This window comes from Chaetomium fimeti (assembly GCF_033439085.1).
Source record: "Chaetomium fimeti strain CBS 168.71 chromosome Unknown B0H64scaffold_8, whole genome shotgun sequence".
Lineage (NCBI taxonomy): Eukaryota > Fungi > Ascomycota > Sordariomycetes > Sordariales > Chaetomiaceae > Chaetomium > Chaetomium fimeti.
The window spans coordinates 611,126-639,069 of record NW_026944336.1 but is presented as its reverse complement, the minus strand read 5'-3'; the positions used below and the strand labels follow the sequence as shown (position 1 = coordinate 639,069).

The following is a 27,944-nucleotide window of genomic DNA, read 5'->3' as shown; positions in this document are numbered from 1 at the left end:
GCTACCTTCCCGCCGCTTTCTCAAGCAACTCACTAGCACTTCCAAGGCTAAATTCGGCCAACCACTGACATCTCCGTCTCGGCGTCGACACTTCAACACCACCTCGTCATCATTCCTACCAGTCACTATGGGCTCTCTACCAGGACTTGAGATTACGCAACCGTTTAAGGTCCTTGTGGCCGGAGGGTCATACGGCGGTCTCTCGGCCGCACTCAACCTTCAAGATCTCTGCCTCGGTTTGGCACCGCGGTGTGCCCCGAAGCCTGCCGAGGGCCAGGAGGTTGAAGCGGTCGAGGCATCACCATTTGCCGTCGATATCACTGTAGTCGACGAGCGGGATGGTTACTGTGTGTTATTCCAGATATAAGTGAGTGTACACACTGGTTAACATTTCCCAGACCACCTCATCGGCTCGCCTCTGGCGCTGGCGTCCGAGGCACATGCCGAGAAGTTCTGGGTCAAGTACGACGACATCCCCGGGCTGCGATCGCCCAACCTCCGCGTGCTTCACGGGTCTGTCAAGTCGGTCGACCCGGAGCGCAAGGTAGCAACCTACCTCGCACACGGCAGCACTGAGGAGCCCGAACAGCTGCAGTACGACTACTTTGTCGCCGCATCCGGGTTGAGGAGGGTCTGGCCTGTAGTGCCCCAGTCGCTGCGCAGGAAGCAGTACCTATTTGAGGCGGGCGACCACATCCGCGCTGCCACAGCCGCAAGGCACGGCGTGGTTGTTGTCGGCGGCGGTATGTTGCCCCAAATCTCCCCTTAAACACGTGCGACTAACGACCCCAGGCGCCGTCGGTATCGAAATGGCCGCCGAGCTCAAGGTGATGCAGCCACAGCTTAACGTCACTCTCGTCCACTCCCGTGACAAGCTGCTCTCCTCGGAACCGCTACCCGCCGAAGTTGGAGAGCGCAGTTTGGAGTTGCTGCGGGAAGCGAATGTCACTGTGCTCATGTCCCACCGCCTCGACCGCACCGAGGAGATCAAGGACGATACTGGCAAGGATTGTCTCAAGTTGCATTTCACCAACGGTCACACCTTGCTCGCCGATCAGGTCTCCCTTGCTGTATCGCGGAGCGTCCCATCAACGACATACCTCCCCGACAACGTCCTTGACGAGGAGCGCTACGTCAAGATCCAGTCCAGGTACTTCCTCCCCCCTTCCAGTCTTAACACTGCACCATACTAACCCCCAACCCCCATCTAGCCTCGCCTTCCCCGCCGACACGCCCAATTCCCCCTCCCACTTTGCCATCGGTGACCTGGTCAAGTGGTCCGGCATCAAGCGCTGCGGCGGCGCCATGCACATGGGCTACTTCGCGGCCAACAACATCCACCAGCACATGCAGAGGCAGACTCTCGAAAAAGAGCCCAAGCTGCTGACGCTGGACGAGATCCCGCCCATGATTGGGCTTGCGGTAGGCAAGAAGGCCGTGGCGTACTGGCCTGAGGGTGGCGTGACGTCAGGGGATGACGTGATGAAGACGTTCTTTGGGGATGATCTTGGGTTTGAGAGTGAGTATTTCGCCTCGGTTTCCGGTTGAGGGGTGGTGGGCTAACATTGAACAGTTTGCTGGAACCATCTTGGACTTGGGGGGAAGAAGGCGGAGTGAAGTACTGCATGGCGGGGCGTTAAAAGCGGATTCGTTTGGGATGTATCTGGGTAGTTTGGGATTTGGATGTCACTCAGTTTCTTGATACGGGTAAAATGGTTTGCGTAAATACGTGCAAAGAAATTGGTATAGAGACATTGAAGGGATATTTGAAAGCTGCATCCACGTTCCACATCCAACTGTTGTTTCCAGAGATCTTACTCCCCCACAACCGTGCTTCCAAACAACTCCCCACCACCGCACTAGGTACATACATACACAACCCCCCTACAACTTCGGCACCAACCCGACCCCCGTCCCACCCATAACCTTCTCATTCTCATCCAGCGGACACAGCTGAAAGAACCTCTCGCGCGAGCAGCTCACCAGCGCCGACCGCTTATGCGGCAGATCGATGAACTTGTCGAGCCCGAACCCGTGCATCAGGTCGTACATGAGCACCGAGCTGTTGGTGTACTTGGGCTCGCCCACCACGCGGCCCGTGCGCGGCTCGTCCAGGAACAGGTAGTGCATCAGGCTCGACCACCACGCGGACACGCGGTGGGGGCCGCGGAAGCGCACGTCCCCGACGAGACTGTGTCGGCCCCGGTCGTAGTCGGCGGAGGGGTAGTACGCGCCGATGCGGTCTTCCTGTTTGTGGGGGGTGGGGGGTTAGTTGGGTGATCGAGGTCGGCGCGACTGCTGCTGCTGCTGCTGAGGGGGGTTGGGGGTGGTGAAGGGGAGGAAAAAGGGGGAGGAAACCTAAGTGGGGAGGGGGGAAAAGGAAAAGGGGGCGACATACCTTTGCCCAATAAACCTCAAAATACGCAAACGGCGTGTCATCGAACCTCGCCAACAGCGTCAGCTGATGCGGATCCTCATGCGCACGCCTCAAATACTCCGTATGCTGCTCGCGCGTGCCCGTCTCGTTCCAGCCCTGCGACACGCGCGGGTCGTTCTGCCAGGCGTGGAATAGGTCGACGTGCGACGCGTCCGTCCAGTCCAGCGCCGCCATGCTGAACGTCTCGCCCAGGTGCGGGATCCACCGGCTGTACACCACGCTCCCCGCCGCCGGCTTCGCCCGCCGTCGCGGGTGCCAGCATAGGGCGGTTGCCGCCGCGTCCGTCATGACGTACTCGGGGGGTGGGAGCGGGTAGGCGGACAGGTCTGGGTCTTGGGTTTCGGGTGCCCAGGCGGGTCGTGCGCCGAACGGTGAGCCCGCGCCTTGCCAGAAGGCGCTGCGCGAGATGAGCAGTTCGGTGGCGGTCGCGGGGTGGTCGATGGCGAGGCCGAGCGCCTTGAGCTGCTGGGCGAGGCGGGCTGCGCCGGGGCCCTGGGAGTCTAGCCGGAAGGCTTCCTCGGCCGGGCGCACGGTGAAGACGGCGTAGGTGATGAGCCAGAGCTGGCCGACGGTTGGGGTTTGGGAGCTGCCTGTCCAGTTGACCGTCACTGCGGGGTTGCGGCGCGCCCTCGCCCACGGTGTGTTGTTGGAGTCGCTGGGGCGGTCACTGGATTTGAGGTCTTGCGGTTCGGAGAAAGACATGGCGGCATGGTGAAGGGGATCTGAGGGCTGCTTGGTGCCAGGCTCGGGCTCGTCGAGAGTGAGCTGGTAGGCGCTGCCATCGTTGGTTTTCTTGAGGAAGTACGGCGTGAGATAGGGATGCGGGAGCCTCACAATTGGCTGTGAAGAGGCCGCGTAGGTTGCGAATTGCTGTGGTGTTTTGGTTGGTGACGCCATCTTGGTAGGCTAATGTTGGGACAATGATGATGAGGTTCAATTTGGATAATTTGGGAGCTTGCAATGGGAACTGGAACACACCCGGAGACTACAATTCATCACATGTTCGGCAGCACAAATGGCCGGTTCCAGAAAACGCACCACGGCGTTGGTATCCAATATTGGCAATATCCGCATCTGCACCTCCTCGGTAATGGTTGGAAGGGGGCCGCTGGCCAGGCGAGCCAGGTTCCTGGGCCATGCCGGCGGCAGAAATCGGTTCCATTGCTCCGTCTTGTTGTTGGGCCCGCGTCGTGTTTCCAGACAGAGGGCCGAAACGTCCAACCAATGAAATGCGCGGTAGGGGGTTCGCATGGATGCCGGGATCCGGATCTGATAACTTTACTGGGACGCCAGCAAGCGGATCAGATAAGTTGCCCGGCAGTTCCTTGGCACCGACCTCGGAGATCGACAGGGGCAGCGTGGGTTCACCACCCGTGGGAATCCCGGGAGTCGTCAAACTGTCTTTTCTTTTGGACGGCATGTGAACTGTGGTATGGTAACCTGCTGTCTAGTACAGATTTGAGAATCGGATTCAGCCAGAAGCATGAACAGTAAGACATCAGTCCTGCCATTATGGTGTCCGGGACGAACAAGAGTAATTCCCGGAGCAACGACTTTCAGCTTCAGAGAAGGCAGTGTGGGACGGACTTGGCATGAATAATGTTATCAGATCTTGAGGGAAGAATGATTCGCCACTGGCAATGGACCCTCTGCGGCATTTTACTAGGGCAGAAAGGGTCCCACTGTCCACATCGCACCACTTCCCAGCATTTTCTTGTTATCAGATCGTGGAAGGTGCGACGGACCCCGCTGTCGATGGGAACCTGCAAGAAAAATTTGACCTTTTCTCCGGTTATCGTGGGGAGGGCCCCAATCTCGCTCCACCACACGCTGCTAGTCCCGGTTCTGACTTTTGAGCCGAGGGACAATGTCGCGGCGTCGCCTTCCACGGCAGCCCACAATCACGCGGACCAGTCCTGACCCAAGAAGCGAGGCCCTCCATGCCGAAATGGAGGTTGAATAAGCGAGGATGGGTCGCCTTTGGAAGACGAGAAGCCACCGGAACCTGGCTCCCGAGCCAATGAATCGTGGTGAGTGGTCCGAGATAACGGGGGGCTGCCTGGACGCATCTAATCAGATTAGATCGAGCTCGGCGCGCTCATGTGCAGGGCCGGAAAGGGATAGCCCTAGGTACCTCGAGAGTTCGGGTCCGCTGGCGCTAGACGGGTCCGGTCGGTTGGGTGGCATCACATCCCGTCCGAGTCCTCTATCTTCCGCTCGGCTCCGACCCTGTGGTCGAGTCTTGGATCCTGCAATGCGCTCACACAAGCCGCAAATCCTCCCGAACAGACGGCTCCTTTCTCGTGTAACGATTAGAACAACGGAATATCGCGGTATCTAGCTTGATTGAATTGTGCAAAAGACAGGACGCTCAGCTTCCGCCTTCACTCGTCATGTCGGTTCAAGTCCCCTTCCACAACCCCGTCGAGGACCTCGTTCTCCCCGAACCTCAGAGACCATCACTCCTCTTTGGCCCAACAGATCCGCCCCTGGTCGATCTGACACTCGGCGAACTACTCAACCTTCAATGCCTCCATCACGGCACGCGAGAAGGACTGGTGATCCCGTGGACCGGCGCGAGATGGACTTACAACGAGCTCAACCACCGCAGCCGGCTGCTGGCGGCCGCCCTGCTAGAAATGGGTATTGGCGTAGGCGACAGAGTGGGCATCATGGCGGGTAATTGCGAGCAGTACGCCGCCGTCTTCTTTGCCGCGACGAGGATAGGCGCCATCTTAGTAATTCTCAACAACACATACACCCCGACCGAGGCGCAGTACGGTCTCGACTTTTCCGGTATGCTTTTCACATATCCCTGCTTGACTGTTCCGGAAACTCACTATCACGGCAGAATGCAAGGTCTTCTTCACAACTAAACGCATAGCGCGGCTCGACCAAGGGCCGCTGCTCACCCAGCTTTCGGCGAGAGCAACGGGACCAAAGGTTGTGATCCTCCGGGGCGACTCGGACGGGTACACCACGTTCAAAGACCTACTGTCACAAGGCTCTCGGGTCGATCCCGACCTCCTCCACGACGCCGAGTCCAGGGTGCTCCCCCACTTGGTCTGCAATCTCCAGTTCACCAGCGGCACCACCGGCCTACCAAAAGCCGCCATGCTCACCCACCAGTAAGTCTCCGCCCCACGACCCCAAACCCCCTCGACTGCCCACTGACCCCTCCACCCCAGCAACATCGTCAACAACGCGCGCTTCATCGGCGACCGCATGCGCCTCTCCCCCGCCGACACACTCTGCTGTCCACCCCCCCTCTTCCACTGCTTCGGCCTAGTGCTCGGCCTGCTCTCCGTGCTAACCCACGGCGCCAAGATCGTCTACCCAGCCGAAGTCTTCGACGCCCCCGCCACCCTCCGCGCCCTGCTCACCGAGCACTGCACCGCCCTGCACGGCGTGCCCGCCATGTTCGACAGCCTTTTGGCTCTGCCGCAGGCAAAGCGGCTGCGCGCGTCTGATCTCAGATTGCGTACCGGGATTATTGCGGGCGCGCCGGTGCCGCGGTATCTGATGGAGCAGCTGGTGGCGCGGCTGGGCATGGCCGAGTTCACGTCGAGCTACGGGCTGACGGAGGCGTCGCCGACGTGTTTTAATGCGTTTACCGACGATCCGATCGCCACGCGGTTGGCGACGGTGGGGACGCTGATGCCGCATGCGAGGGCGAAGATTGTGGATAGGGATGGGAGGGTGGTGCCGGTCGGGGTGCGGGGGGAGTTGTGTATTGGCGGGTATCAATTGCAGGCGGGGTATTGGAATAATTCGGAGAAGACGGGGGAGGTGATGGTGAGGGATGAGAGTGGTGTTCTGTGGTTGCATACGGGGGATGAGGCGGTTTTTGATGGGCGTGGGTATTGTTCGATTACGGGGCGGTTTAAGGATATTATTATTAGGGGCGGGGAGAATATCTACCCGCTGGAGATTGAGGAAAGGTTGGTGGCGCACCCGGCTGTGGGTATGGCGGTGGTGGTTGGGCTGAAGGATGCGCATTATGGGGAGGTCGTCGGCGCGTTTCTGGAGGTGGATGCCGGTCATGGGCAGCAGCAGCGGCCGGGTGTGGATGAGGTTAGGGAGTGGGTTAGGCGGAAGCTGGGCAAGCACAAGGCGCCGACGCATGTGTTTTGGTTGGGGGTGGATGGTGTGCCGGCTACGGTGCCCCTAACTGGTAGTGGTAAGGTGCGCAAGTTTGAGATGGCACAGCTGGGGAACAAGTTGTTGGAGGGGTCGACGGCGAAGCTTTAGGAGTTGCAGGCCTACAAGACTCGCCTAGTGTCAGGTCGACGTGAGCGATGGCGTGGAGTTGATTACAAGCAGAAAAGGGTGGCGGGACTCCTTGAATATATGGTTGGGTGGTAGTCTACTCTGTAAGCACACGGCATAAACAATAAAATACATCGGCATGCTATGTATCTCGGTAACTTTCACCGGAGAGATGGATATTTTGAGAATCCTAGCTTTCATGGTTGTGTGTGGAGAAAGACTGAGGTGTTGGCCGACAGTGGCGGCTTCGGAGGCCATGGACTACAGCGTATTACCATGTACTACATTTACCAGTCATCAACAAGGGTGTATAGCATAATTACCATGTATACAAGGCATATTTCCGGCTCCAACATCTTAGGTAGGAACATAACGCAATTAGTACTTTGACCAAGACCGCAGCTTTGAACAATACTCCATATTGGGCATGGCCCTGACCGTGGTAACCAACCCTTCTTCGACAACCATCTCATCAAACATCACCAAATCTTCCAACTTCAAATCCCTCAGCCCCACTTCATCCAACGCCTTCATGATACAGTGCGGCTCCGTACTAGACAAGCCGAAGTCGACAATCTTCCCCGCTTTGAAGTTGTCAGTCCGGACGTCACTAACGTAAATGCCGAGCTTGTTTAGCGCGCGTATATCGCGAAGGATCTCGCGGAGGTTTCCAACGTTGACTCCTGCGTCTCCTGGTACGAAGTCCTTAATGATCGCTCGGGCGCGACCGTTTTCTTGATTAACGCGGAGTAACTCATCGTCCACAGCATCTTCATCCAGATCGACTCCTTGGTCTCGAAGAATTTGCATATCTCGCTCTTGTAGGAACAGGTATCCATGGCATGGGACCGCGACCTCCCGCTTTCCTCGCCGGTTTCCCTGGGCCTGCTTGATCCTTCCGTAGGCACGGCACTCGGCATAGAAAGGATCGGTGTGGAAAATAACATCCGAGAGAGGCACCGAGTTGTCTAGTAAGTTGCCCCAGTAGTAGTCGGTAGTTGAGGGATCAAAGAATTTGAACTAGAGCGGTTCAGCCTCTCGTTACCTTTACTATTCAAAGTACCTCAGTTATTAGGAAGTGTATGGAGAGGCTTACCACTTTGAGGGCGTAGAGTTGAGACTGGATTCTCACTTTGAAGACACAACCTTCTGCCCCGGACTCGTTTGCACGGTCTGCATCAAGCCTCTCTAGCCACTCTATTGGCGCTTTTTGGTGTTTAAAGGGGTGTAGCTTTGGGCCGCCACAAGGAGGGAGCGGTATTAATGGATGACGGGCTCTTCCATTTCGGCTCTTCCGAGTCCGCTTTCCAGCCATTGCTCCCCAGTAATCCCCTCCCGGGCTGCAGTCGAGGGCGAACAAGTGCAGAAATGACTCACTCACGATGGAATGAGCATGTTGTGCGTAATTTTAGGGACGCTCGCCTTCAACTTTCACATCCCTTATCTACCTGCTTGCCAGTATTCACTAGTTTGGCCCGGCTCAACCACACCAACATCATCCGCCCGCATCACGCGCATGAAAGTGAGGGGCTGCAGCCAACCGCCAGCATAGATGCGGTTACACTGCGCAGCCAAAGCTGCAAGTTGGCACATAGTCCAGAATTATGCCTAATTTACAATTCGTGAAGGAGAATTGTGTGGGTGCTCTTGTGTTGGAGTGTGGGTAGGCAGCTGAAGGAAGGCTTTGGCTACCTACCTTAGGTACATGTACCCAGGTATATAAGCCGACGGGCTTCGTACGGCTCGAAACTTGAAAGTCGAACCCGTTTAATCCATTCTCATAGAAGTAGGTGACTTTATTTCTTTCTCCTCAAAACTTCGGAGATCATCCGAATCCTGGAGTCCCTAACAGCAAGGTTCTCTCACCCCGGGATATCACTATGGATGGAGAGGCGAAAGCAGAATCAATCTTCGAGTTTCTCACCGCTCGGAATCCCGATATACATTATCAAACGCCACACAGCAAGTCACTGACCACTGTCCGAAATTCTCTTTATCCGAGGCAATTGAAGACCTGGGATGAGTTCAGCTTCTCTACCCTGGAGACCGTGTACGGAAGACGTCTCATCGATGAAGCCCGGAAGGGCCGGTCGTCTCTGGCCTACCCTTCAGTCTTGGCCACAATCGATGATGTCGTTCATGACGAGCCTACGACAACACACGCGCTTACGGTCTGGAACCACAGAATCGTGGCGACATCTCTACAGGCTGTCCAAGGAACGCTTCATCCATCTATATGGGTGCCACGCAGACGAAAAGGACAGCACGAAACCGACAAAAAGACGACCAAAGAATCAACTCGGTTGGAGCCCGATGCGGGCGCTGTGTCGATCTGCCAGAACTGCTGCTCAGAAACCGAGAGACTTCCCAAGGATTACAAGGTAGCGTCCAAGTGGCGGAGCTCGGCCATTTTCGGTGGATGGATGACAGGCAAAGCTGGGAAATGGACACCAGGTCAGGCGAGTAAACCTGAGGCCAAGCCAATCCGCCAGGTTTACACCTATTGTGTTAAATTCGGGTGCCGGTATGGCTGCATCATCACGACTCAGGAGGCTTTTATCTTCCGCATCAAGCTTCGAACTGAGGTGTCAGGTGCGGCCGTTTCCATGCTTGGAATAATTTCTCACAAACAAGTTGACACAATCTAGTTGCCGATGCCAACGGGGATTCCAGTAGGGATGAAGCCGCACTAAGACAAGCCCTCTCAACAAATGGATTGATGGAATACGTGTCCATCCCATGGGAGAATCACAGACAAGGCAGTTCTAATGAATACAGAGCTCTGACAGTGAACCTAGCCTTATGGTTTGTCCACATCCTGGCCGGAAACGCTCACGAGGTTGACTGGAACTACCCCAACCTCTGGGAGGAACATCTCGCCACAGGAGTCTGCACCACCAACGATGCATCTGAGAACTCTGAGCCCGAAACCGACCGTGAAGATTCGGAACCGCCACAAGCACGGCGGTCGTTCAAATTGGGCTCTTATTCTAAGAAGCGGAGGAGAGACAGTGGTGTCAGCGATGATCCGCACTACTCCTTCGCCGCAGTATTTGAGTCGTTTACCACCCAGGTACCCCTTCTATCCCTCCAATAAGACGCCACAAGCACCAAGACTAAAGCTGACTCTACCCAATGCAGTCGACAGAGCAGCTAACGGAAGAGAACACACCGAGCTGTGACGGCGACGCTCTCGAGACCAGTAGGGGGACGGATGATACCAGGCGGGTTGGGAGGGGGTGTGACGTGTCGTGTCCAGAGCTGATCAGGGCACCAAAGAGACTTCGTAACGGAAAGGTCTTACGAGCACAGGTCTGAAACTAATATCATGCCTGGCGGTCACGATCAATTCTCGGCTGCTTCTAGCCACCTTTCATACCAATGAAATGCCTGCAGACTGCGATAGCTGATTGCTAGCTCCTCAATGTCCATCTGCATGGACCGTTTAGGTTCTGGAGCGGTCTAGTAGTTCGATTAGGGGCGGAATTATACGTTGCCCCTTTCATATGCATTTTGAGCAGACCCTAAATGATGTGCAGTGTTTTACTGTTAACACTACACTGCTAATTAGTGCCTTGTTCGAACCTGGGACTTCTTTTTGCCCGTCATAGTGTTCTCCAACGGAGATTGTCACTCTTAGTTACCCTTTACTTAATACCATCAAGGCTACCTTATGTTGGGGCGGAGGACGCCGCTTGTCAGCGTGCCTGATAGGAGCAAGCTGCAGGTGGTGGACCAATAACAACGGTCGGCTGGTGTAGTGGTTATCACGTCTCGTTCACAAAGTTGGACTCAACTGGAGTAATTCCACCGAGAAGGTGCCAGGTTCGATCCCTGGGTCGATCATTCCTTTTGCTATCTCCTACCCTGAGGCCGTCCCGGCTCTTTTTGTCTTGGCCACCGCAAACATCTGGAACCTTTCCATATTGTGACATACGACACGTGTGAATGAAGCGTTGGAGATCGTCGTTTAATTTTCAACTTCGCTCGCTATGTACTGTCTTACACCCACTCACTCCACCTCACCCCTTGTCGGTATGCCAACCCGTCCGTCTCAAACTGTGGCCCCTCGGCGTCTAAAAGATAGCCCATCTCGCAGCGGTTAAAGCTGACCTTCTGCTGCTGCTCCTCGTAAAAGACATCGAAGCGGCTGCTCAGGGCTCCGTGTAAGTTCTGGACGTTACCCGCCGGGTGTAGGGCATGCCACGGCCTCACACACGTCTGACCCTTGCATGACTTGAGCACGAACAGCAGCGCGTCAAGTCGGGCAATGACCTTTTCGAACGGCACGCCGATGAGCGTGGCGGGACGTTTGGCAGTGCTGTGGAGGAGGTTGTTGAGTTGGTAAGGATCCGTCTAAGTCAACGAGTTAGTTCAAGTCTCTCCTCTCTCCATATCCATCTCAGCAGAATAGGGATAGGACATACCTTGAGATCATACAACTCATGCTCGTTGCTACACCAAACCGAGTAATAAAGGTTATACTCCTCCCCGATCACCCTCAGCGCCTTGTACGTGTTATTCACCACCAACCGCTGCCCATCATCACCCGCCAGCTTAAACTTCCCCTCGGACGCCGCAATCCCCCAGAACTCCACCGTGACATGCTCATGCCTCGTCCCCACCGCCGCCTTCAACTCCCCCTTCGTCAACGGAATCCCCTCCCCATCAAACTCCGGCACCACCCCCCCTTTCACCACCCCCTCAACATCCACCCCCGCAATCCCCAAAACCGTCGGCGCCAAATCCACATGCGCCGTCACCACCTCGGCCACCTCCCCCCGCGGCACCCCCGGCCCCCTCACAATCAACGGGATGTTAATATCCTCCTCAAACCCGCACTCCTTCCCCGGCTGCAATCTATGCTGCCCAATATGGAACCCATTATCCGTCGTATAAAACACGAACGTCTCCTCCAGCACGCCCAACCTCTCCAACCTTTCCACCACCTGCTCCACCAGCTCATCCACCGACTGCAGCGTCCTCAACCGCTGCCGATAATAATGATCGTTGAACTCCACATTCTCCTTGCCCTGGTGCCGCAGCCCGCGCACCCAGCTCGCGCCGGAGGCGGACCCCGCCGGGTTGAAGTGCGGGGTGCGCGGGACGGTGACGTTGGCGAAGAGGTGGGCGTGGCGCGCGGCTGGGATCGGCGGGGTAAAGGAGATGAGATCATCGATGGAGTCGTTGGGGTTGGAGGGTAAGGGGCGGGTGAGGGCGTCCTTGGAGATGTGCACGTTGCTGTGGGGCGCGACGGGCGCGATGCCGAGGAAGAAGGGCCGGTTGCGGTTGGGCGGGGTGGTGGCGTCGTCGAGGAAGGAGAGGGCTTTTTGGGTGAGCACGTCGACCGAGTGCTGGTTGGGGTAGCTGATGGGCGGGTTGCGGTTGCGTTGGAAGGTCGCGTTGAGGTACATGTAGGTGTAGGGGTCGAGGAGGAAGTCGGAGCCGTTCCACCCGGCGGCGTAGGGGGTGTGGTAGTTGTCGACTGTGTGTGCGTTGAATAGCTTGCCCGTATAGTACGTGTCGTACCCGGCTTGCTGCAGCCATAGTGGCAGGTAGGCGTCGTTGAGCCCCTGCTTCACGAACTTGGGGTAGCCGCCTGTGTCCGTGGTTAGCGTTTGTCTGTCCTATTTCTTGGGGCAAGTGGAGGTTACCATGGGGCGGGTTCACGTCGGTGACGTTGGTGTTGTGTGCCAGCTTGCCGGTCCATAGAGAGACTCTGGAGGGGCAGCAGATGGCCGTGGTGCAGTAGTGGCGCTTGTAGAAAGTGCCCTTATCTGTGAGGTGCTTCTTGACCAACGGCATATAGTCCAGCGACTGCATGTGCAAGTCCTGGTCATCGGTCAGGATGAACACAATGTTTGGCTTCTTACCCTGAGGGCTGGGTCCCCAGGAGTCGCTCAGGCCCAGCGGCTGCTGGCCATTCCCGCTCCCTAGGGCGACGGGTAGACATAAGCCCGCCGTGAGGGCCACGCCTGAGAAACGCATGGTAATCAATATGAGAGAGGGGATAATTATGAGGATATGGTGAGACAGCCGAAGACGACTATCGCGAACAATTCCCAAGACTTCAAGTGAAGTGGCTCTTGGTCATTGTTATCTCTCGACGGAATCCAAGCTATACCCGAACCATGGTACGCGGTGGGTTGCCGAGTCCCTTTGTTGGTGATGGCGTTATTATTCCTGGCAATTGCATCGATCCGCGGCCCCCCTGAACCCCGTTTTGTATCTCAACCCCCACATGGGCGGGCTCTCCATATGATCCTACGAGAAGAGTTGCGTTACCGCTTTCCACATTCTCGTTGTTTCACCAGGCAGAAAAGTCGCGTATAACAATTCTCGTACAACGGGCGGTGTGCCCATTCCTCCTATAAGATCATCTGTAAATCTGTAGATCAATCCGAGACTGAACAATCGGAACGCCGAGAACAGCGCTTTTGCGACAACTCCGACAGGAATCATGTCGTGGCACCGCAATTGCGCTAGTTGGGTAATTCGGACAGCTGAGTGGGGGGATAAGACGCTCAGGGGTTACGACATTGGCTTGTGAATGTCGTGATCGGCTGAGACAGGATCAAAACGGGGATAAGCCACGTTCGGGAAAAGCGGCGATTCGGGGTGCCGAGAGGCCGATGCATATTGGAAATCGAATTTCTCTTTCATGAAAACGTGCAAGTTGAGTCAAACGAGATAGTCGGTTCGTCGTGTTCCGGTAAAGACCGAGATCGGTCCACGCAAGTCCTCCCAAAACTCCATTTGTGGCGTTTGTAAATTCCGAGTACTCATATTCCAGATAGCCATTATGGTTCAGCACTTGAACACAACAGGCGATCAGCCTTCAGAGCAGTCACCGCTGCTGGGCAAAGCCGTCGACGCGAACGGGCATGGGACCGTGTCTGTCTCGGCAGCCGAAGTTCCGGCCCAACGGTCACTCGCAGGCAATGGAACCAACGGATCAATCCTGAAAGCCGGTACCGACGATGAAGAGAGCCAGGGAGAAGGAGAAACTGAGGAGGGGATAGACAGGAGCCATGTAGCCCGGATTATTTCGGTGTTGCTTATCGGTATGTCTCAGGGCTGACCCGAACAACTCAAAGTAATGAGAGCTAATGCCAGTAAAGGCATCTTTGTCGCACACGCCGACGGCTCGATCCTGCTAGCAACGCACCCTATCATCGCGTCGGAGTTCAACGACTTGGAGAACTCGAGCTGGCTCATCACTGGTTTCGCCCTCGCGGGGGCTGCCACACAGACACTAGTAAGCCTCTTGGGCCTTGAGAAACTGTCAGTACTGACCAGAGTTTTGTCAAGTACGGGAAATTAAGTGACATATACGGCCGAAAGAGTCTGGTGATCACCGCATATGTTATCTTTGTTGTTGGCTGGTGAGTATCCTCCAGGTTCAGCTTTGAATGCGATCCTAACTGCCTGTCAACAGTGCCATCGTGTAAGTCTGCTTGAATTCGAGACAACCTATACTTGCATGTATTAATGACAGACAGCGGCATGGGCCAAACCATGTGGCAAGTCATCCTCGGTCGAGTCATCTCGGGCGCGGGGGCATCTGGAATGGCCGGACTAGTCTCTATTCTAATCACAGGTAAAGTCTGACTACCACCAAGGGGGGCTCAAAAGCTGACTAGTGTAGACCTCCTCCCGATCAGAGAGGTCGCCCAATGGCGTGCGTATGTTAATCTGGTTGCTACTCTGGGCCGGAGCATCGGAGGTCCCCTAGGCGGATGGCTAGTCGATGTCATCGGCTGGCGATGGTTAGTTGTACCGATTCTCAAACCCATGAGGACACTAACCGAATTTTCCAGGTCCTTTTTCGGCCAAATCCCACCCGTCATACTCGCCATTATCCTCGTTACTGTCTCTCTCCCTAGTCCCCCCCCAGGCGTTGAGCCCTCTGATACTATCAACAACACAGCCACCCAGAAGAGCAAGCTCAGCCGCGTCGACTTCAAGGGCTCCGTGCTCTTTGCCCTGGCCATCCTTGCGCTTCTTCTGCCTATCGAGCTTGGAGGTGTTAAGCTCCCATGGTCTCATCCTGCCATCATTGCTCTTTTCGCCTTCAGTCCCGTGCTGCTGTTTATTTTTGTGGCGGTAGAGAAACGGCAGGCGGAACCGATTTTACCCCTCGAGATTTTCCACCGCCGAGATGCCGTCTTGTCATTTGCCATACTGGGACTGCAGATTGCAGCCCAACTCGGGGTGCGTACCAGTCAGGGTGTGAGATAGGTGTGATAGAGGCTGACACTGTGCTAGCTTATGTTCTCGGTGCCTCTTTACTTCCAGATCACGACCCGCGCGTCTAACACGGTTTCCGGGGCGCATCTTGTGCCTGCTGTGGTTGGTAATGCTCTCGGGGGGTTGATATCTGGGCTACTCATCAAGAGGTGAGTACGGGGGATGAATCATTTAGCTGAATAAGGGGGCCGCCGGGTGCAAATTCGACGAAGCCAGAATATGTAACTAACCCTTCCAGGTCCGGCCGTTACAAGACCCTGATCATCATAGCCGTTGCGCTCTCCTCGTTCAGCTATCTATTGCTCATGCTCCGCTGGCACGGCAACACCAACTTCTGGGAGTCTCTCTACATTTTCCCAAGGTGTGTATTGCCACCCCTTTTTCTCGACCCCTTTTCCCTCTTCCATCCCCTCCCTCATATTCCTCCCCACCCCCACAAACCCCCACAAGATAACGCCCACTAACCACCTCCCCCCCTTCCAGCGGTTTCGGCACCGGCGTCGCCCAATCCGCCGTCTTCGTCTCGCTCCAAGCCGTCGTCGCCGACCCATCCCACCTCGCACCCGCCATCTCCTTCATGTACCTCATCAGCACTGTCGCGCTGACCATCGGCCTGCCGCTCTCCAACGCCGTCATGCAGACCGTGCTGCGCCGGGTGCTGAGGGGGAGGCTGCTTGGGTTGGGGGTGGGAGCTGGGGAGGTTGCGAAGGTGAGTTTCTCCATTTTCTCTTTTCCTGTCTCTCTTTTTGGTGGTTGTTAGTGTTTGTCGTTGGCTGTGTGAGGCGTGAGGGCGACTGGTTGACTAACTTTGGCTGGGTAGATCATTGAGAGCACGGTGTCTGACGTTGACTTTGTGGACCGGGTTACGGGGAGTGTACGGGAAGCCGTGGTGAGCTCGTATGTTGATGGGCTGTGGTGGAGCCATGGTAAGTTATCTGTTTTATCTGACCGCATACCGCCTCCCTAAAACACTCCGTAGGCGTGTCGTTCTTGTTCTCCGCCACGGCCTTCGTGTTGGCCCTCTTCATCCGCCAGCGACGTCTCGATGGCCCGAGGGCTTAGGGTGGTCTAGCATGGTGGAAGCGGACAACATTCTCAAACGGGTACCGGTATCGCAATACCGGGCAGCACGGAGGGGGCGGTGGTAAAAGTCAACAGGTCTGGGGGTGCTCGAGCGCCGGTGGTGGTCTGGAACGCGAGAGGCGGCGGGCTGTATCTTCAAGGTGTACGGTAAACAAAGGGGTGTGTTTACTTGGGCCCAGGCAGTTATCTATACCTCACACATCGTGAGGGTGACCACGTTCGCCGACAAATGTCTTGCGCACTCCCCTCCTAAACATTCCGTTTATCCGGGACATTTCCCTCTGGTTCGAGTTCCCCCTCCTTGCACTCTCCAAAATCTATTTTCCCAACAACACGGTATAATTGCGAGATGATACAAGGGATATTGGGCGCGGTCATCACAACGTACATAGAGGCAAGGAGCGAGCTTGCCCTCCGTTTCATATCTCTCGAGCTCGGGAGCTCGACACTCGACACTCACGTTCCCCATGGCTGTCGAAGCGGCAGGTGGGGGAGGATCTACACACCTCTCGGTTATCAATTGCCTGGTTGGAAAACCTTGAACGGTATACTTTGCGAGGCTTTGGGGGCGGCACGTGGGCGGTCGGCGGCCGAAAGGATATCCACAGGCAGGTTTGCTATGCGGTTGATCTCTGAGTGTGGGTTGCATGCCACATAGGTAACCATTCCTACCTACCCTTTCTTTTATTAAACCGAGCCCGAATGACGTGGCGAGACACATTTGGGGGAGGTTCGCAAAAGGAGCTACAGAACAGACCTGAGGACATTCCCCCCATCATTTCCAGGTTGATGCGGTGATCGCCGCAGGGCCGTATCCCAGCAGACAGTGCGCTCGTAGTGCTTGATGGGCGAACAAAACAGTCGAGGTCTAATGATGGATCGTGACCTTGACGCTATCGAACCTCTGTAGCCAACACCACAAGGGACATATTAATAACTTGTGCACATCACCATGACCTTTGGCCACAACCTGGGCTCGAACTGGGGAGACCAAAGTAGAATAAACCCCACAAGGCTATGATGTGTGATTTCGAGATCGGCGGGTCAGTCACGTCAGGAATATCGGAAGAGGAACACCTGATTGGGCCTTGTCACGGTGCGGTTGCAACCGCCGGCGACGATCCGGGCCATGCTGACCCGACACCGCCACCATGGGCATGGATCCGCCGCCTCGTCGCCTTGCGGAGTCAAGGTTGTGTACACATAAAGCCGGGGGATTCCAGTTAGACGATCATAGAATTGAAGTTCCCCCTTTTGATGTTAACCGTTGCGAGGATATTAATATTAAACCATTGCACTCTCAGGTACACGTCATAGTCACAATGAGGTCCATTAGGAGTTGGGCACATATGCCTATTCTTTATCACTTCATAGCTTCTACCTCAGCCCAACTCGAGCCGAATGATCTCTCGATGCCCATGGTCACGGAGAACGAGCGGGGACTATTGGGAGCCTCAACGGATGCGGGGAGCCTGATCGTAGACCGACAGGGGCAGCGGTGCGAAAATCCAGGATGGGGTAGGTGTTCAAGAGAGCTTCATAGCGGAAAGAAGCCTTTGCTGAGAATTCCACCACAGTAATCGTCTGCCCGGACCGCGTCCGTCCATGTGCGCCACCCGGGGCGACGTGTTGCGGACCATCGTACTACTACTTCCCCGAAACGCATCAATGTTGTCCTGGAGGGAACGGGGTTTGCCCTCTCGGAAATGCATGCTGCGGTAGAATTTGTTGCAACACCGGGGCGATCTGCACCGGAAACAGATGCGCCTGGCCACCTTCTATGACTTCTGGCGCCGCCACCCAAACGAGTACGAGGACGAGTACGAGGACGAGTGCTAGTACGCTCAGGTCGACATCTACGGGCACCACAGCGTTAACAAGCACAATTATATCGACAAGGACAACCGAGATTACTAGTAGTGCGACTAGTATTGTCAGTTCCGAGCCGGAGGAACCGGAACCCTGCACCGACGACGTCGATTCGGACGCGACTCTGCCGACCATGACGATGCCGTACAAGGAAAAGTACACGACCCCTCCGGGTTCCGATAGGCAACTCTGCCTAGACAACAGAGAGGTACGTTGATTGAAATGCTGCTAGGCCGGCTGGAGGAATGCTGACGTGTCTGTAGCTGATGAACAGCATGTGCAAAGGTACATACCTTAGCTACATGAACAAGGTATTTTACATATAAACTAACGCTTCGGTCATTAGGGATTACGGAAGCGCGGAAATGCATCTCGACCAGAATGAAGCTCACATATCGGCCCGACCTATTCAGTACAAACAGACCGAAAATGTGCCCCGACGGTTTCTGTGGTGAGTGCCTCCGCCAACGCCGCTCTTAATGAAGCCCGGTTCGGCTAAGACACGTACAGACGAGGCGAATGTGCCATGCCCCCCGGGCGACTCATCGGGACCGTGTAACCCTTACGCCCACTTTGTAGACATCCCGAGCGGAAGAGCGGGCGTTAAGTGGACCCAGACCTGTGACGAATTCCCCTTTGGTTAGTCAACTGTTGCTCCCCTTTATTCTTAGGGGATGAAATGCTGACAACAGTGCCTCCTCCAGCGAGGTCTCTCCAGGGCGGCGAGGGCACGGCCATCTGCATTCCCGGGTGGCAAAACTCATTCCAGGGGTTCAACCTCATGAGGCTGAGACGGGATGTCGGAGAACGCAACGACTATGTCGTCGAGCTCACAGGCTGGGACTGCGAGACAGGCAGGCCGACCGAGGGGTCTGCCCAAAACTGCGGGCTGGACGCTGCGTCAGCCGTCAAGAGGGACGACGACCTCGGCGGCGAGAGCCTAACCCAAGGCATGTCTTCCGCACAACCAATACCAAAACCCCGCCACACCCAACCCCAAATCCAATATGGTACGCTAACCAACCGGCTCCCACAGACGATTTCTTCAGCGACATGACCCCAGCCGGAGAAAACGCCCTGATGATGTTCCTCGGCGACGTGAACCCAGGCTCGTAAGCACCCCCTCCCCAATCCCTTTTCCCCTCCCCCCCTTTTCCCTTCCCTCTTCACCCTCCCCCTCACCCCTCCACCCAACAAACCTAACAAACACAAACAGATACACCTTCCACCTAACCCTCCGCACCGGCACCCTCACATCCCTCCACGCCATCTCCGGCGACGGCACCGAAATCGAGACCTCTGTCACCGGCGGCAGCACCGAAGGCACCAGCCTCCAAGCCAGCCCCGCCAACCCCTACACCATCACCCTCCGCGTGACAGAGCTCGCGTATGACGTGTCGCTGTGGGCGCTGACGATGGAGGAGCGCGTGGAGGTGGGGTATAATCTGACGTATGCGGCTGCGGGAACGTCGGGGGCGGGGCCGGGGCGCGTCCAGTTTGTTGGGGGTGGACTTGGAGGGGGTGGGTGGGGGATGGTAGTTACGGGGATGGTTGGGGGGATGTTGTTGGCGTGAAGGGGGGTATAATGGGCGCGTGGCGAGGCTGGAATTAATGTAAGGGTGGATTGGAGGGATGGTGAGTGGGAAATCATCTCGTTTTGAGAACGTACCTTAGGTATTCCGAGCCGGGCGCCCCTTTTGGAGTTGGGGTTGAGTCTTTGAGATTGTTAAATCCACTCACCGAGTGCGTAATTTGGCCTCTCTATATTAGCTGTCTTTGTCAACAGGCTTTTCCGTTGCTTTCATCCTTAGGTACGCAGAGGATGTGGATTGAGTTTAAGATCACAGAGCATCTCACGAACCCCAGAGCACGACGAGCTCGTGAACTACTGCAATTATCCTCTCAACGACTTCTGAGAGGTAATCGCTACTATGGAGACTGTACAATTGCTCCTACGCATATGCAATCACTGCCGGCGGACTACGAACCTGCACTCGAAAATGAGATAATCCCCACGCTCATGTGCGCGCTATATTTTCTACATGGATGACAGCTGGAGACGGAGAACAAATACCACCATCCTCCAACTCGATAGCTGATTTCCTGGAATTCGCGTCCATCATGGCTGGCTTTCCATCAGCCTTTCCGTCATATTGCCACGGCCACTTGTGTTCTCTCTGAGGAATACCGCCCCGTTCCGAATCTGTGTCGCCCAGAACATCGAAGGGAAGGATCTGAGATCTTCGATGGTGACTGAGTTTGTCCAAGGCCGACTTGAAGTCGTCGAGGATAATGCTATCGGTAAAGCATTTGAAGACGAAAGCAAATTTCCAGAACGGGTTGATGACGCCTATTGGGATGACCGGGGTTACGGACAAGAGGTCGACGACGATGCTGATAAAGCTTAAAGCCATGCAAAGAAACAGGATGCCGAAACGGGGACACACTCGGACAATCTCGATGAAGCCAAGCTCGTAGCGGAACATGATGTTCCAGAAGAGATTGACAATGGTAAATATCCACCATGGATCCCTAGCCGTCGGCATATCAGCAGACCGCAAGATGAGAAACCACTTTACGTAGGTATAGAACAGCGTTGCATACCTGAAAACGGCTTCGTACGGTCGTGTCGCAGCAAAGAGATGGTTGTCTTTGCCGTTGAAGTAGGCAAAGTTCGCATAGATCTCGAGGACCCAATACGGCTGAACGAGGGCGACACTGCCAATATAGATGAGGTTGCCTCTGCGCCCCAGAAATGGCCTGCTCTTCATCCACGCGATGACATTGTGGAGTGACCAGGACGTGACGAGCGGGATGACGGTGGACGAGAGAAACCAGCCCCAGGCTGGAGGGTCGAAAAAGATGAAGAAGCCATTCGGGAGCGCGAGGACAAGCTGCGAGGCCATCGTCAGCATGGGACTACAATCATGACCTGGTTGGAATTCCAAGGGGTCACTGACCTCAAGCAAGATAAGCTTGTGGAGTAGGACTCCTCGCCGCATATTTGCAAGGGTAATTCCACACATGATTATCAAGGCACCGACCATGAAGCCCTGTGACCATGCTTCAAGAGTCAGTTTGACCGCGACTGATGGTTTCGTCTGACCGGCTGTTGGGTCTCCCATTTTGACGGCTTGGGTGGTGTCTGGGTGAGATGGAGCAGAATCATTGAGTGTCACAAATCCACCCGGAGTCCTGTGAGGACATGGAACGAGGCGAGCAAGGCCGGGGTTTTTCTACTTCCATGGCTGTTGCATATTGCAGTTCCCAAGGGCGGGGTTCCCCAAGGAAGTGATTAAGTAGGTTAGTGTCTGACCCCAGACTTGACATTTCTGGGGTTCTGGGGTAGCTCTGGACAAAGTGTGAGGGTGGGTAGGTGGCGTGGGTGGGTAGTAGTGAACATGCAAGGGGGGGAGGGGGGGTGTGCATACGGCGTGCGGAGTTGGCACTGAAGCAGGGTGCGGAGGATTGATCCTTTTTTGGTAAGCCCGAGCCCAACGGACCACACTTGCAGGCTTGTTCATCCGCATCAGAGAAAAGATATTTCATATTTCATCAATGACCAAGTCTCCAACCAGGATACATGCGCTAGATACGGATTCTCGGCTATGAAACGGTCCCCTAACTACAAGAATTTGGCTAGTACCCCCAAGAGAGTTGGCCGACATCTCGAATTGCGCTTAGCACCAGCTCGAACCGAGGGGCGTGACCGAGACGGCGCTCAAGGCCACAGTTCCCTGGTTCCCAACGACGCTAATGCCTGTCGATTCCTGATATCGAGGCCAAACCGTCGCCGACATGACAGTACCGTCTCCAGCAAAAACCTCCAAAGCCGAGCGGTCGAGGAAAATGTCCAATGTCAACTTGTTGTCTGCTGGCTTAGCGAGGACCGCCTCCCACGTTCCTGCCTGGCCATAGCCAGCATTGGTGGTATCCAAGGTCAGGGTTTGGTTTCCGGTATGGTAGGTGAGGAGCGTGGACTCTGCCTGAGATTGGAACAGGGATAGCGTCAAGGAGGAGGCGCTCGTCTCGCCGAGATCGACAGTGAGCTTTAGCCTCGCCGTGTTGGTGTTGCCAATGTCAACGGCCTCATCGCTGACTTGGAGCGGGCCCAACTGTCTGGCGGGACCGCTTGCGAGGCTGTCGAGCTCCGCGATGGGACGGCTACCCAAGCCGCCGTCGGCCCTGAGGAACAGCTCCCGAGTGATGGATTGCTGTCCGGCCCAGCCGTTGGCGCGGCTCGGCCACTTGGTGGTTGGCCAGTTCGCCATCCAGGAGATGGCTAGGTCGCGTCCGGACTCGTCCTTGTACCACTGCATCGCATAGCTCGCCGGGCCGGCATCGACGAGGCCACGCTTCTCGCTCACGAAGACGGACCCGTTGTAAGTCCCCGTCTCGTAAACTCCCAACGCCTTGGAACCATAAAAGAGCACCCATTTGTCGCCAAGCGGGAAGAAGTTGGGGCATTCCCAAAGCGCATCGGTGCCTTCCTCTCCGGTGTACAGGACGCCGACGTGGGACCAGGAAAACGGGTCAGACGCTGGGGCATGGTACAGCTGAACCTGGCCCCGTTCCCCGTTGGACGCACCAATCACCAACTTTGTAGAGTTGTCTGTCGGGTCATGGAAGACTTTGGGATCACGGAAGAATGCAGGGGCTCCCGCTGGAGGGGCGGGAATGACGGGGTTCTGAGGGGACAGCGTAAAGTTGACGCCGTCGCTGCTGCTGGCGACGATGACGTTTTCTTGAACTGCGTCGGGGTGGGCTCTCGTGTCGAAATAGTCGGTCAAGACGAGATGCAACTCGTCTCCATGGATCATGGCACTGCCGGTGAAGCGTCCAGACTCATCGCCAGGCTCTGCCGGCTTCGGAGTGAGGGCGACAGGAAGCTCGCGCCAGTGGACCGCATCAGGGCTCTCGGCATGGGACCAGTACATCGGGCCCCAGAAGGGAGCGGCCGGGTAATACTGGCTGAAGAGGTGGTGACGACCTTTCCACTGCACAAGCCCGGCCGGGTCGTTGATCCATCCTTGGTACTGCGTGTAGTGGTACTGCGGGCGCAGCGGGTCCTCGGCGAAGAGTGAGCATGCTGGCTGATCGTGCGCCGGCGGTTGGTTTGCTTGACCGATGGGCTGGAAGGTCAGCCCTGGTCCGTTGCCAAGAGCAGCATCACCGAGGCGGAGGTCGTCGAAGTTGATATGGCCCCAGGACTCCTTCGTGCTGTTGTCGTGGATGACAACGTGGACCTCTTGGCCAGACCATTTCCCGGTATCCCAGACAATGCGGATGAGGGCCTCGTCATTGGTCCCCGTCTGCTTTAAAAGCAACTGGCCGTCACGGTCCCTGACGAGGCCAACGTAAAGATTGTCTGGATCATATCCCCCGCCGATGAGGAAGCTCAGAGCAGAGTTTGCCCGGAACGAGCTTGATCTGAGCTCGCCCACGGCCGACTCTCCGTCCTGGGCGGTGCCCAAAATGAAGTGCTTCTGGTCTTGGTAAAAGGGGCCGCCCCAGTACGAGGCCAGATCGGTAACGGAGCGGTCTCCAAAGGCATTGCCATGAACGACTTGCCAGCCTTGAAGATTGCCCGTCTCGAAGCCAGGGTTGAGGGGCTCCTCGGGTCGGCGCTTTGGCTGTTCTGGAAGCGGATTGGCAAATGCCTTGGAGGCTGTCAAGATGGCCAACCCAAGCTTGATGAGCTTGAAGTCGTGGGACGAGATCGCCATGTCGGGTGTCTTCTTCAGTGTCTGGTTGGGTTCTGGGTTTTGATGCTCTGGAGCTCAATGTTCATCTTGTTATCTTGCTTTTCGAGGGGGAAAGAAGTGCCTTTTTATGCCTTTCATCGACCTCAATGGGTCCACGGGCATGCCGTGAAGGGTCTTATTGCTGTTTCGGTCTTGACCATGGTCTCCATCCCCAATCGATTCTCCACCAGTCTGTTGCCATCGCTTTGCTCCGACGATCAGTGCACGTATCCACGGTGTTCGATGGGATGACCCATATGTGTACTTGGCACTGGCGTCAAAGAGTCGCTCTCGATGTTGGAGGACTCGGGAGGAGTATTCAATCAACTCGACTTTGCTACGCCCACCCCCAAACACAACCAAGAAAGATGCCGACCCCAGCAGTGCCGGACCGGATGTCCCATTTAGGTCAAAGACTCGATGTTGTCATACCTAATTAACAAGTTTTCCGGCCGTCGTTCTCGCTTGGTGTGCTGCGGTATTTTCGGACGAAGGAACCTCGGTACTTCACCCCTGGAGACAATACCACGCGAATCTACCAAGTAAGCGCTCCGTGCGGCTGCCCTTCGAGGAACTCTGCATCCTTCTGCAGGTTGAGGACGAGCAAAGGACCTGGAAGCTCCCCTGTCTTCCCCCCATTCTCCCCACACCCTCCCCCGCTCTCCCCCGCTCTCCCCCGCCTCTCGCGTGACATGCATGCACTCGTGTCGACTCACGGCCTGAGATGCCAAAAGAAGACAACGGCCCGGCATCTGCACCTCATCGATGTTTGGTACGCTAGTGCTCGAACGGCACAAGCTACTGCATGGAAGGCTTCGAGAACTGCATGGAAGCCTTGGAAAGCTTCGAGAAGTGCAACCATTGCAAGGGACGACCGGCTGGCACCATCCTCTTCTGTGGGCAAGCGGATGATCGCAGGTCGGATCACAGGTCGTCATTGGTTACCCGAAAACACCATCGAGCGCTACGGGATGGCCGATGTGTATATACTACCACGGAATGCCCGATATATTGGACCTCGCATGAGATGGTGGGGACATTCTGGAGATTCTGGGAGTCAATAATGGCCACATGTGCGGCAACAGCACGCGAAGGGGGCGAATGCGGCTGTCGTGGTCTCGCTGTTTGGAACACATTGACGAGGATTGCGCAGTCATGGAATCCTCATTGGACGCTCCATCGACGGCGGTATCCAGTCCAGCGCTGATCGTGTCCCGGTCCTGGCCATGGCGAAATGGACCGCGATGGGGGAACGCGAGGTTGGTTGAAGGCAAGTACACCCGAGGAAGATCCGCTGGCTATCTCACGGTTCTCACCACGGTGTCGCAATGGGAGGATGTTCCACCACGAGAGGACATACTTCCGGGGGTGGAGTAATCCGTTGTTGACAATGACAACTCTTCGGTCACGCCGGATGGATCAGTAGTTTCCCAACAAGATGAGATGTTATGGCTCTGGAGTTCTGGGGATAAAAGGGGCAGTCCCGCTGCCTCCCGTAGACACAAATCTCCAAGTTGCTCCAACCACATCCTCCAAGCCTTCGTCTTTCTCTCCAAGCGTCTTGTTACCACTGTTGACATCCGTTGACAACTCTCTCAAACCATCTTGACGCGATGGCCGTGCTCAAGAGCCTGGCCCTAGCCAGGCCCGAGAACGTGGCAGGCAAGACATGGCCTGCCATCGCCGTGGGTCTCTTTGTGGCCTTTGGCGGTGTTCTCTTCGGGTGCGTTCAATAATACGTGTGAGATGGGTGCGAGAAGTCCAGTCCATCCGAGCTAACTAACACTTGTACACTTTTAGATATGACACCGGCACCATCAGCGGGGTGCTGGCTATGCCCTACTGGCAGCGGCTTTTCAGTACGGGCCACATTGATGCCCAAGGAAACCCCAATGTCACTGCCTCCCAGGAGTCCGCCATTGTCTCCATCCTCTCGGCCGGCACCTTCTTCGGTGCCCTTTGCTCCCCTTTCCTGGCCGACTATCTTGGTCGTCGTCTGGGCTTGATGGTCTCCACGTGGGTGTTCAATCTGGGCGTCGTCCTGCACACGGTTGCAACGGCCATCCCGATGTTCCTAGCGGGCCGCTTCTTTGCTGGTTTCGGTGTCGGCTTGATATCTGCACAGAGTTAGTTCATTCAATGCGCCGTGTGATCACTTATGCTGACATTGGTTGCTCCAGTCCCGCTATACCAATCCGAAACCGCTCCCAAATGGATCCGCGGCCTCATCGTCGGCACCTATCAATGGGCCATCACCATCGGCCTGCTCCTCGCGGCCCTTGTCAACAACGCTACTGGGCAACGGGACGATACCGGGTCATACCGTATCCCCATTGGTATTCAGTTGGCATGGTCACTTATCTTGTTCTTTGGCATGATGGTCCTTCCCGAAACGCCTCGGTTCTTGATCAAGAAAGACAAGGCGGAAAAGGCGGCTCTTTCGCTTAGCCGGCTTCGACGCCTCCCAGTCGGCCATGAAGCCATTGCAGCCGAGTTGGCAGAAGTCCAAGCCACGCATGAATATGAGATGACCATGGGACAAGGTTCCTATCTCGATTGCTTCAGACCACCGATGCTGAAGAGACAGCTCACGGGCATGGGAGTACAAGCGCTCCAGCAGCTCTCAGGTAGGGTAATCCCTTTTAATTCCCACTTCCCCCAAACAGGCACCGGCTTCAGTCTCACTCCTCAAGCTCGAACCGTTGTCTTCAGGTGGCCTGGACTCTGGACAAGATAAACTGACTGGCTGGCTCTCTTTTGCAGGTATCAACTTCATCTTCTACTACGGGACCAAGTACTTCCAAAACTCGGGCGTCTCCAGCGGCTTTACCGTCTCCATGATCACATCAGCCATCAACGTAGCCTCCACCATCCCCGGCCTATACGCCGTCGACAAATGGGGCCGCCGCCCGCTCCTCCTCTTCGGCGCCATCGGCATGTGCGTCTCCCAGCTGATCGTCGCCGTCTGCGGCACCGTGTCCACGGGCCAGCACGCCAACGGCGAGATCTTCGTGACCAGCCTCGCCGGGCAGCAGGCCGCCGTGGCATTCGTCTGCATCTACATCTTCTTCTTCGCCTCCACCTGGGGCCCGCTCGCCTGGGTCGTCACGGGCGAGATCTACCCGCTCAAGACGCGCGCCAAGTCCCTCAGCATCACCACCGCCACCAACTGGCTGCTGAACTGGGCCATTGCCTACGCGACGCCCTACCTGGTCAACTACGGAGACGGGTACGCTAATCTGCAGTCCAAGATCTTCTTTGTGTGGTTCGGCGCCTGCTTTCTCTGCATCCTGTTCGTCTGGCTCATGATCTACGAGACCAAGGGCCTCAGTCTGGAGCAGGTCGATCAGCTGTACGATGAGGTCAGCGATGCGCGGAAGTCGGCGCAATGGAAGCCTACGCTTGCTTGGGAGCATGGGAAGAAGGGAAACTTGGCGTCTGAGCACGAAGAAGCCGTGGTTCAAGACGGTTCCTTGCCCGTGGAGGAAAAGGTGAACTGAGACGGTTGTGCCTGGAGCCGCGACGGAGCCGTTGGCCACTTCGCCGTTCCCTTTCAGGGGTTGGGCTTAGTCGGGGGTTGCCGAGGCCGCTGCAAGGCTCAGTCCGTTACGGTGGGTGGGCATTGGTAGCAGATGGGGGTATCTGGACTGGCAAATTGGTTTGGTGAGAAACCGAATTGCGGTTGGTAGCTGTCCCCTTTTGTATCGTTGTCGTGGTTGGGGTTCTGACCCTGGGGTGGAGGGTTGTCCGCTCTTATTCTAGACATTTATTTCCATAAATATAGAAGAAGCTGGGTCCGGATTGGATCGATTAGGTACTAGCTATTCAAGGTGTTGTTTAACGACACTCCTTCGCTAATACGTCTCCAATGATGCTAGCCTGGCTACGCCCCGAGTTGCTTTCCCCATTCTCAGCCGTTTCTTTACGGATGTCATCTGCGATGACTTGGCTTATCTTGGAACACAGCCCTGGTGCTTCATGCCACTCTGGATACATGGAGGATTTGCTCAGCCGTCCGAACCACTCGTGAGGAGACTGAGCTTGGTAAAAACGCCGGGGAAGACGGGCAAGAATTCATGGTTTATGTTCGGAACCCGGCCAACGTGGAGAATTGTGCTCCAGACAAGGCGGTCAGACAGGACCTAATCGAAATCGCCAACATCAGAATCAGCGTCGAGGTCCTCCCCTGTGGACAGAAGGTGAAGACGGAGGCGGGAGACGGCATCAGGGTCTTGTACGGGGCCTGCATGGGGGCGGCGTGAACGACCGTCCCCAAGTACCATTTAAGACCC

The 27,944-nt window shown here is 56.1% G+C and overlaps 11 protein-coding genes and 1 non-coding gene across 12 annotated transcripts; 8 read left to right on the top strand and 4 right to left on the bottom strand.

The window, feature by feature from the left end:
• Positions 1 to 127: 127 nt before the first annotated feature.
• Positions 128 to 1,957, top strand: B0H64DRAFT_420129 (uncharacterized protein; the record flags this gene model as incomplete). Its single annotated transcript, XM_062805434.1, has 5 exons — positions 128 to 347; positions 399 to 743; positions 793 to 1,150; positions 1,212 to 1,519; positions 1,812 to 1,957. The coding sequence occupies 5 exons, from the start codon at positions 128 to 130 to the stop codon at positions 1,955 to 1,957; spliced, it is 1,377 nt and encodes a 458-aa protein (XP_062655412.1).
• Positions 1,958 to 4,830: 2,873 nt separating this feature from the next.
• B0H64DRAFT_468673 (uncharacterized protein) lies at positions 4,831 to 6,688 on the top strand (the record flags this gene model as incomplete). The annotated part of the gene is made up of 3 exons (XM_062807765.1): positions 4,831 to 5,233; positions 5,289 to 5,565; positions 5,626 to 6,688. 3 exons carry the CDS (start codon positions 4,831 to 4,833, stop codon positions 6,686 to 6,688), a joined length of 1,743 nt encoding a protein of 580 aa, XP_062655411.1.
• Positions 6,689 to 6,972: 284 nt separating this feature from the next.
• Positions 6,973 to 8,195, bottom strand: B0H64DRAFT_408354 (kinetochore Sim4 complex subunit FTA2-domain-containing protein). The gene is made up of 2 exons (XM_062804642.1): positions 7,803 to 8,195; positions 6,973 to 7,726 (listed from the first exon to the last, which is right to left on the bottom strand). Exons 1-2 carry the CDS (start codon positions 8,019 to 8,021, stop codon positions 7,085 to 7,087), a joined length of 861 nt encoding a protein of 286 aa, XP_062655410.1. The 5' UTR covers positions 8,022 to 8,195; the 3' UTR covers positions 6,973 to 7,084.
• Positions 8,196 to 8,323: 128 nt separating this feature from the next.
• On the top strand, positions 8,324 to 10,211 carry B0H64DRAFT_408351 (uncharacterized protein). The gene is made up of 2 exons (XM_062804641.1): positions 8,324 to 9,298; positions 9,355 to 10,211. Exons 1-2 carry the CDS (start codon positions 8,587 to 8,589, stop codon positions 9,801 to 9,803), a joined length of 1,161 nt encoding a protein of 386 aa, XP_062655409.1. The 5' UTR covers positions 8,324 to 8,586; the 3' UTR covers positions 9,804 to 10,211.
• A 241-nt stretch (positions 10,212 to 10,452) lies between these two features.
• B0H64DRAFT_t148 lies at positions 10,453 to 10,552 on the top strand. Its single transcript has one exon. It is a non-coding gene; the product is annotated as a tRNA-Val (tRNA).
• Positions 10,553 to 10,708: 156 nt separating this feature from the next.
• B0H64DRAFT_329690 (alkaline-phosphatase-like protein) lies at positions 10,709 to 12,529 on the bottom strand (the record flags this gene model as incomplete). Its single annotated transcript, XM_062800890.1, has 3 exons — positions 10,709 to 11,062; positions 11,134 to 12,305; positions 12,361 to 12,529. 3 exons carry the CDS (start codon positions 12,527 to 12,529, stop codon positions 10,709 to 10,711), a joined length of 1,695 nt encoding a protein of 564 aa, XP_062655408.1.
• A 979-nt stretch (positions 12,530 to 13,508) lies between these two features.
• Positions 13,509 to 16,018, top strand: B0H64DRAFT_445909 (major facilitator superfamily domain-containing protein; the record flags this gene model as incomplete). The annotated part of the gene is made up of 12 exons (XM_062806878.1): positions 13,509 to 13,770; positions 13,828 to 13,964; positions 14,018 to 14,091; positions 14,145 to 14,153; positions 14,209 to 14,306; positions 14,355 to 14,475; positions 14,527 to 14,920; positions 14,975 to 15,105; positions 15,195 to 15,317; positions 15,440 to 15,665; positions 15,777 to 15,882; positions 15,936 to 16,018. 12 exons carry the CDS (start codon positions 13,509 to 13,511, stop codon positions 16,016 to 16,018), a joined length of 1,764 nt encoding a protein of 587 aa, XP_062655407.1.
• A 1,172-nt stretch (positions 16,019 to 17,190) lies between these two features.
• B0H64DRAFT_435636 (uncharacterized protein) lies at positions 17,191 to 19,629 on the top strand (the record flags this gene model as incomplete). Its single annotated transcript, XM_062806147.1, has 12 exons — positions 17,191 to 17,236; positions 17,414 to 17,557; positions 17,617 to 17,636; positions 17,801 to 17,877; positions 17,969 to 18,116; positions 18,172 to 18,193; positions 18,255 to 18,359; positions 18,419 to 18,547; positions 18,613 to 18,858; positions 18,945 to 19,020; positions 19,125 to 19,429; positions 19,583 to 19,629. 12 exons carry the CDS (start codon positions 17,191 to 17,193, stop codon positions 19,627 to 19,629), a joined length of 1,365 nt encoding a protein of 454 aa, XP_062655406.1.
• A 281-nt stretch (positions 19,630 to 19,910) lies between these two features.
• On the bottom strand, positions 19,911 to 21,295 carry B0H64DRAFT_478059 (uncharacterized protein). Its single transcript, XM_062808234.1, has 3 exons — positions 20,869 to 21,295; positions 20,513 to 20,802; positions 19,911 to 20,440 (listed from the first exon to the last, which is right to left on the bottom strand). The coding sequence occupies exons 1-3, from the start codon at positions 21,031 to 21,033 to the stop codon at positions 19,927 to 19,929; spliced, it is 969 nt and encodes a 322-aa protein (XP_062655405.1). The 5' UTR covers positions 21,034 to 21,295; the 3' UTR covers positions 19,911 to 19,926.
• A 259-nt stretch (positions 21,296 to 21,554) lies between these two features.
• On the bottom strand, positions 21,555 to 23,845 carry B0H64DRAFT_242351 (sucrose-6-phosphate hydrolase). The gene has a single exon (XM_062799866.1). It carries the CDS (start codon positions 23,632 to 23,634, stop codon positions 21,589 to 21,591), a length of 2,046 nt encoding a protein of 681 aa, XP_062655404.1. The 5' UTR covers positions 23,635 to 23,845; the 3' UTR covers positions 21,555 to 21,588.
• Positions 23,846 to 25,265: 1,420 nt separating this feature from the next.
• Positions 25,266 to 27,443, top strand: B0H64DRAFT_468646 (high-affinity glucose transporter RGT2; the record flags this gene model as incomplete). Its single annotated transcript, XM_062807764.1, has 4 exons — positions 25,266 to 25,375; positions 25,453 to 25,778; positions 25,833 to 26,279; positions 26,416 to 27,443. The coding sequence occupies 4 exons, from the start codon at positions 25,266 to 25,268 to the stop codon at positions 27,150 to 27,152; spliced, it is 1,620 nt and encodes a 539-aa protein (XP_062655403.1). The 3' UTR covers positions 27,153 to 27,443.
• Positions 27,444 to 27,589: 146 nt separating this feature from the next.
• B0H64DRAFT_408341 (uncharacterized protein) lies at positions 27,590 to 27,921 on the top strand. The gene has a single exon (XM_062804640.1). The coding sequence runs from the start codon at positions 27,729 to 27,731 to the stop codon at positions 27,912 to 27,914; it is 186 nt and encodes a 61-aa protein (XP_062655402.1). The 5' UTR covers positions 27,590 to 27,728; the 3' UTR covers positions 27,915 to 27,921.
• The last annotated feature ends 23 nt before the right edge of the window (positions 27,922 to 27,944 follow it).